General features: G+C 53.7%; 1 protein-coding gene across 2 annotated transcripts; it reads right to left on the bottom strand.

The window, feature by feature from the left end:
• Positions 1-858: 858 nt before the first annotated feature.
• GSTM4 (glutathione S-transferase mu 4) lies at positions 859-6,229 on the bottom strand. 2 transcript variants are annotated; one of them, XM_044748918.2, is made up of 8 exons: positions 6,059-6,229; positions 5,737-5,812; positions 5,271-5,335; positions 4,888-4,969; positions 4,689-4,789; positions 3,779-3,874; positions 3,584-3,694; positions 859-1,632 (listed from the first exon to the last, which is right to left on the bottom strand). In XM_044748918.2, the coding sequence occupies exons 1-8, from the start codon at positions 6,092-6,094 to the stop codon at positions 1,543-1,545; spliced, it is 657 nt and encodes a 218-aa protein (XP_044604853.1). In that variant the 5' UTR covers positions 6,095-6,229; the 3' UTR covers positions 859-1,542. The 2 variants fall into 2 exon arrangements, with proteins under 2 accessions (XP_044604853.1, XP_044604854.1); XM_044748919.2 differs by having other exon boundaries at positions 5,919-6,205.
• Positions 6,230-7,865: the final 1,636 nt, after the last annotated feature.

Below are 7,865 nucleotides of genomic sequence, written 5' to 3'. Positions count from 1 at the left end.
CAGAGGATGCAGTGCAGATGGAGGAATGGAGACTGGCGAATTCAGTGGAGGAAACCTATGCTTAGAAATGCTCCTGGGAGGGTGTGAAGTGGGAAAACATCAGCCCTTAAGTCCCCATGTAGACTCTGGACTTGTAATGGCAAGAAGAACCTAAAAGTTTCTTAAGTTAACAAAAAAGGCGATCCATAAAGGGGTCGAGTCAGACTGGCATCACCCTTCTCATCAGCAATGCTGAACTCCTGAAGCTGTCAGTAATTCCATCACACGTCTGAAGGTCTACGTCGTAGAAGTCTAGACCCAACCAAAGTATTAGTTCAGAGTACACTAGGTGAGACATTTTCAGACATGCAAGGACTAAAGACATTTAAATCACAGGTACCTAGGAAAATGGAGTAAGCAAGAAACAAGGTCCCAACAACAGCTGTGCAGCAAGCTGGGGGAGGGCGCCTTGAGGGTATCTGAGAAAAGAGTAGAGATAGGATCCTAGAGACCTTACACATGTGATGAAGCCAGACAACGGACAAGGGAAAGGAATCCTGGTTCTCTCCACTGGGAATTCCCACCACCTCTGGGCCCCCCTCACTAAGACACACAGCTCTGCACAGCCATGAGCCCTCAATAATGGAAGATGGACGAAGGACAGATCCACGCCCAGAGAGAGGCCTCCCCTCCACAGACAGCCCAATGAGGCTTCCTGTGTAAAGGTGTCAGAAACAGGAACGAGAAGTCTCAGCACACCTTCCCACCACACAGGATGCCCAGGGACTCAGCCACTGCCAGCATCACCACTCAGACCCTCGGATGCAGCAGGGCCAGCTGGAGACTCCAGGTGGCCAGGAGAGAATAAGACAAAACACACAAGGGGTGATTAAGGCTTTACTGGGGACCAGGCATGGCTGGGCAGGGACCAGCGAGGGGAGCAGACCCAGGATACCAGGACAATACTGGCCTTCAGGGCAGTGCTGGGAGCTCAGGGCTGAGCTCTACAGACCAGGGGTCTGCTTGGGGACCTCAAACAGAGCAACCACTGAAGGGAGGACAGTCTGGTTGACTTTAGTGCAGAAAGGTTAACATTGGGAGGACTTTGCTGAAAAAAATTGGAGAACCGGGGCAGACTCCGTAGCCGAGTGGTTGAGTTTGCGCGCTCCACTGCGCGACCCAGTGTTTCGTTGGCTGGAGTCCTGGGCGCGGACATCGCACTGCTCATCAAGCCATGCTGAGGCGGCGTCCCACATGCCACAACTAGAAGGACCCACAAAGAAGAATATACAACTATGTACCGGGGGACTTGGGGAGAAAAAGGAAAAAAATAAAATCTTAAAAAAAAATTGGAAAACCATATTTCAAAGGGACTGGATGAACTAGGATGGGGGGAGGACAGGGGCTAAAGTAAGGACTGAGAGAGAGAAGAAGGGAAACAAAAGAAAGAGAAAAGAAGAAGACAGAGATTCTGGAGGCGCTGGAGGGTGCAGCTGTTCTCCAGGGTGCAGCACAGCAAGCCCAGCGTGGCTCCTCACTCGCATCTCCTGGCCCTACCGGGTTCTACTTGTTGCCCCAAATGGCAATCTTTGTATATATAGGGCTTGGGAGGAAGCGGCTGGACTTCATGTAGGCAGAGATCTTCTTCAGGCCCTGAGGGTGGGAAAAAGAAGGTCAGATCCCAGGGACTGCTGCCCCAGCAGGGCTCGGGCAGCACCACTCCAGGCACAGTGAATTCAGGACCCTATTACGGCCCATGCTTGTGGGGTCCAGTATTGGAGCATTAGACAGTCTTTCTGGAGCCCCTAGCGCTGGTAACTCAACTATTTGAATTTCCTGGAACTAACGTGCTCTCTCAATAGGAGTTACCACTGATGGAGACTCTGCACTGCCAGGAGCTGCATGGCCACTAGGGATATGATATAACTACAGAATCTCCACACAACTACCTACAGGATACAATCTACTCTCACCGCTATTCACAAGGGAAACTGAGGCACACGCAGGGGAAGCACCTTCCTCATGCTCACACAGCCAGTAAGCGGGAGGGCTGGAAGGCAGCCTGGCTCTCCCTCCAGTCCTGTACTCTTTCTGCCACGCTCCCCTCCTCTCCTCCCCACAGGAGGCCCTGCCCTCCCTGTCTGCACAAACTTTCCCCTTTTGCAGAGGGAGGCGCCTGGCTTCCCAGGCTTTGCTCACAGAGGGACCCCTAGCAGAACAAAGGGGCTCAGAATGTGCCTGTGCAGCTTAGAAGAGGCCACATCTCACCCAATGACTCAGCAAAACCTCAGTGAAAGCTGATAGGAGGATGTGGAGCAGTGAAGCCAGGCCAGACTCTAATCATTCCTCTTAAAGGGGAATGTCCATTTGCTGGCCTGTTATCTGGGCCCAATCTCACTGGACCCCAGCCTACGTCATCCCAGTCCTGCTGCAGCCAACTAGGCAACAGACACACAGGTGTGCTTGGGCACCATCTTCCCACATAGACTGTGTCCAGTAACTTCTAAAGGATTCAAAGATGCTGGCACTGTCTGTACCCAACGGGCCAGGCCCCACAAGCTGCAGGCTGCAGCCTCAGCTGTCCCCCATCCCTCCCTGTCAATCATTCATCCCAGCTCTTGCATAATCCCTATGGTCCATCAGGCTGGACCAGAACCAGAGCTGATGAGAACCAGCTGACAAAGCAGATTTTGTTGGGGAATGGGAAAGGAAAACAGATTGTAGGCTGAGAAACCTGTTGCACTAATGCCTCAAACACCCAAATCTGTAATGAAGCAGACGTGCTGCTCTCCAACGAGTTGCCTAATGGTGACCCATGATGAGCTGTGAGGGGGGTCCTGGCTGTGCTCCTCCAGCAGCCAGCTGGTCCCACCTACCAGATAGCCTGGTTCTTGCAGTTCTTCAACTGCACTGAGCCCCAGGAGGCTGGGCTCCAGGGCTGGGTCACCTTTGCATCCCCACTGTGCCCGACGCAGTGCCTCATTCACAGGAGAAGATCAGATCAGTGACGGTGATCTAACATAAACGTACTACCCCATTGCTGAGGCAGAATTTTGGGTAATTACAAGGAAGAAGGAAAGAGAGACAGGGGAAGGAAAGTGCCCAACAAAAGAAGACATCTTTGGTAGTTAATATCAATCGCTCTGTGTCTCAACTCTACTAATGCCAGCCACACACAAACTCCTGAATGTTCTTCTTCACCCTCAATGTCCAGAGCTGCGAAACTCAGGGTCGAGAGGAGAAGGAACTGAGATGTTCCTTTCCATACAGGAACGACAGAGCCACTGATCACCGCCCACGGCAACCAGAGACTGACAGGGAGCCCAGCACAGCCTCTACTGACTCTGTGACCTTCAGCAAAGTACTTATTCTTTCTGCCTCATTTCCGTATCTGCAAAAAGGAGGTGATAACTCTGCCATGTAGGAATGCCGTAAAGATTAAATTTCACCCAATATATGTAACACGTGAGCACAAATTCTAGAGTAAAAGAATTCCTCGAGGAATCCTAGTTTTTCTTTATGATAGCTCCAGGACAAGGAAAACATCAGAGATAAGAGGAAAAAACAAAAGTGAAAGAAATAGAAGGAGGATCCGGGGAGTCACCTCTAAGCGGGTGATGAAGTCCTTGAGGTTAGAGAAGGCATCCAGGCACTTGGGCTCGAATATGCGGTGAAGATCAAGGATGTCATAAGCCAGGAAATCCACATAGGTGAGCTGCAGAGAGGCCAAGCATGAATGGGCACCAATCTCTGAAACTTGAAGGAAGGGCAACTCCCCATCCACAGCCTTCCTCCTTACCTTGTCCCCTGCAAACCAAGGCCTCTTCCCCAGAAACTGTGAGAAGAGCTTCATTGTTTCAGGGAGCGCCTCCAAGTACTCAGGCTTCAGTTTCTCCTGAGGCACAAAACAGCTGTTACCACCCTCAGACACAGAGGCCCTGGGCAGGGGGACAGGCCTCCCCAGGGCTGCGCATGACCCCATGCTGCCAGAGGTGAGCAGCCATGTCCCCCTAGACTATATCGCTGGGTGGGTGCCCAGGCTATGATTTAATCCACTCTGTGGTCATTAGACTCCTGTTGGGGACCACCCCCCAGCTGTGAGAGGCAATGGGAAGGCAGAAAGCAATGCCACACTGTCCCTGCAGCTGTCATCACTCATCTCCAACCACCCTCCATGGGACAACCCAGGAGTGCTGTGAGAACCTGGCAGAGCTCTGGACTCATGTTGAGCAGAATCAAAGATGCAAAGAACTAAAATCACTCAGGGAAAGAAGTCCTAAGGTCTAGCAGGTGTGTGACAGAAGAATAGACACTTGAGGTGATTCCAGACAAATGAGGAGAATATGAGAGGCTGGATGGAAGGAGGGAGAGGTTCGAAGGCCCTGTGGATGACCCTGAACTGCCTACTGGGCTAATGTGCTGGTACCTGAGGAGTCAAGGAGACAGCGCTGGGCTAACAAGGAAACAGACTGACAAGGAATGATTTCCACCCTGGGGAATCTGCACCCTACGCTAAGATGGGCAGGAACTGAGAGTCATTTCATGCAATTTGGGGTGATCAGGTCACTCTGGTGGCAGTATAGGGACCAGCTTGGAAGATCAGCAGTTCCAAGAAATTCAAATGGCAAATAGGACCAGTGAAGATGGGACACAGAATTCAGTCTCCAATAAAAAGGCTGTCAGGCCCAGCCCACTGGGAGGGCACTCACAAAGTCAGGGCTGTAGCAGACCCTAGCCAGTTGATTGCAGGTGTCCATAAGCTGATTCTCCAAAATGTCCACACGAATCTTCTCCTCTTCTGTCTCCCCACCTATGACCACGCAACACAGACCCTCCCTCAACATCCCACCCCAGCCAAGCCCAGGGCATGGCCACCTGTCCCCTGCACCACAGCCCCAGCCCACTCACACAGGTTGTGCTTGCGAGCAATGTAGCGAAGGATGGCGTTGCTCTGGGTGATCTTGTGGGCCCCATCAATTAGGTAGGGCAGCTGGAAGGACAACAGGGGCAGGTCGCTTGGGCCACCAGGCTCCCCCGCTCCTCCCTCCCTTGACCAAGGGTGACATGAAACGTGCACCCACAGCTCCTGGGCCCTGGTAAGCACTAAATAATTATATTGTAAAATGAATGATGAGCTGGAACACAGAGCATCATGGGAAGGCAGTGAAGAGAACCAGGGAGCTCAGAGGCTGAGCAGAAGGCACCAGGTCCTGACACCTGGAAGCTGGGACAGGAGATGGAGAAGAGGACCTCTCACTCACCCCCACAGCACCCCCATTCCCCGCACCTACATTGGGGAAGTCAAGGCCCAGCTTGAATTTCTCACTCAGCCACTGGCTTCTGTCGTAGTCAGGAGCTGTGGTGGAGAAGATGAATGACACAAACGTCCTCAGAGTCCAACCCACGTTCCTGGGGGGACTTTCAGGGGGATCTGGAATCTGACCCACTAAGTTTCACAGTCCTGGTTGGGGGGAAAGAACGCTAATGAGGCTCTGGAACCGACATGAGTAAGGCTCACACAGGGTTGGGCAACCCTAAGGGGAACCCATCCCAGATACTGAGACAGGGGGTCCAGCAATCCCCTGCCATGTCCTGCCTTGGAAGGAGAGCTGCACCCTCAAAGGGGAGGGGAAGGGGCCGGCCCTGCTCCAGCTGCGGAGGTCAGCAGAGGTGAGCACCAGGTGGTCAGGGCACGGGGGTCTGGTACCAGGGCAGCAGGAGTTGGGTAGAAGTGGGGGCCCCACGCGATTGCCCTACCGTCCCCCATCGTGTACTTCTTTTCCTCATAGTTTGAGTCTGTGTACTCCAGGAGCAGGCGGATGGCATGAGCCAGCTGGGACAGAAGGCCGGGGCCGAGGTAAGAGATTGAGAGGCCTGACTGCCGCCTTTCCCTCCAGGTAACCTCCCACACACCCCCAGCCACCCAGACAGGCGCCCACCTGCGAGGACACGCAGCAGCACGGGACTCGGATCTAGCAAGCCCAGAAGAGGAACCTTCTGCCAGAACCGGGTCCAGCTGCGCAGCGTTTGCCCGCCCGCCGGCCTCCATCTGTCCCGCTTAGGGGTACCCCTCGCTCACCCCGCGGATGTCCCAGTAACCCAACGTCATGGCCATGCTGCTGGCGTTTGGGATCTGAGAGCAGGGGCCTCAGCAAACCTGGGAGGGTAATTTATCCTCTGACCGGGGTGGGGCGAGGCGGGGCCTGCTGCGCGCACGGCCCTCCAGGCCCCGCCCCCGCCGCGCCCCCGAGACGCGTTGACGTCGGAGGCGACCACGCCCCCAAGTAGGAGGAAGCAAGCTTCTTTTCAGTTCTCTAGCTCCTACCCTTGGGGATACAGGTCAGGTAGCTGGACGCTGAAGGCCCCATGGCTCGGGCTCGCCCGGTGTTCCCGCCCCCAACAGACCTCAGCTAAGTCCCAGGGGGTTGGCAGTGCGCTTGGACGCAGGTCTGAGCGATCCAGAGACCAAGGCCCCTTTCCCTTCCTTGCCCGCTCGGCATCTCTCACCCTTGCCCCTGAGCTGCAGAGTTCCTGCGGGCTCTGGGAGGCTCTGACTGCCCGGTTAAGGCCGAACACTGATGCCCCTCAAATCAATAGTTAAATCAGTTTCTATTAAGGGAAGATTAGGCCTCAGACCGGTGAAAGTTCCTCCCAGTGCTTGTAATTGGTGACAGCCACGTGTCTTAGAGAACAGACTTTCAGTGGGATGGGAAGGGCAACCCAGGCCAAGGGGCAGAGGAAAGGAACTGTGATCTCTTGTGTGTTCCTTTCAAGGACTTTGGAGGACTCAGCCTTTCGATCTTGTGGCTAAGGACGATAAAGATCAAATTGTAAGTCGATCAATTAGCTTTGTGAGCTAACTTGTGAATACTTATCCAGCATAAGTCCCAACAAAGAGGTGTGGAATCCAGTGAAACCCCAGAAGTGTCCTGCCAGTCAGCCTGATGTCCCTCAATTGACCAGGACAGTGACTGGGAATGTGGTGGTCACAGCTGGAATGTGAGAGAGGGGGGCAGAGCTGTCCTCTGAGGTGCCAGACCCCTGTACTGCTGCAGGTAGACCAGAGTGGGGTGGCCAGCCAGGAGGCTGGAGGACTCCCCACAGGACCACAGTCAGGGTGGGTCCTGCAGTCCCTTAGCCGTGCAGGTGCACAGATTTGTCCCCTGACCCGCCTCCTGACCCACGTGGAGTTTGGGGTATGACAGGATGCCTCAGTGGCCTCTGAAGTCCCTCTGTGATCTGTGACATGGTATAACCTCCACAAAGACAATGTCCTGCCTGCTCACTTTCCTCCTTGAAGTCCCCAGACTGTGTCCTTTCCCCCTGCCATGGAGCCCTAGGGTCCAGCCTTTCTGAATTCCCTAGGGAGCAGCACAGACTCTGAAGTCAGGCTGCCTGGGTGCAGATCCCAGCTCTGCCACAGTAAGCTGTGGCCTCCTGTGCCTCACTGCCTTCTCTGAATAAATGAACCCTCCCTCATAGGGTGGTTAGGGGAAGTAAGCCCATACTTCCCTAAGTTCCAGAACACTTAGAACAGACCAATGTTACATCAATTTATAAATATAGATTATCCCAATGAACCCAGTTGTCTTTTGTCTTCACACTTTTTCACCTGCTGTTCCTTCTGCCTGGAATGCTGTGCCCTGGGCCCAGGGCCGGCCTCATGCCTCTTCATCTTCTAAGGTAAGCTTAGAAGTCACCACCTCTGGGAGGCCACAACTGATAACTCCTCTGCGAATCCTTAGGGATTGGTCACCAAAGATGTCTGATTGGTTTTGCTTTGAGAAAGCTTCACTGTCTTCTTGAACTTCAGTGGCGCATTGTGACTTGCTTTGGCCAATGAAATGCAGCAGAAATTACACTTTGCAGGCAGAAGCTTTAAGAGC

Source organism: Equus asinus, chromosome 16 (genome assembly GCF_041296235.1).
Source record: "Equus asinus isolate D_3611 breed Donkey chromosome 16, EquAss-T2T_v2, whole genome shotgun sequence".
NCBI lineage: Eukaryota > Metazoa > Chordata > Mammalia > Perissodactyla > Equidae > Equus > Equus asinus.
Note: the sequence above shows the minus strand (reverse complement) of the source record. Positions and strands in the feature narration are given on the sequence as shown.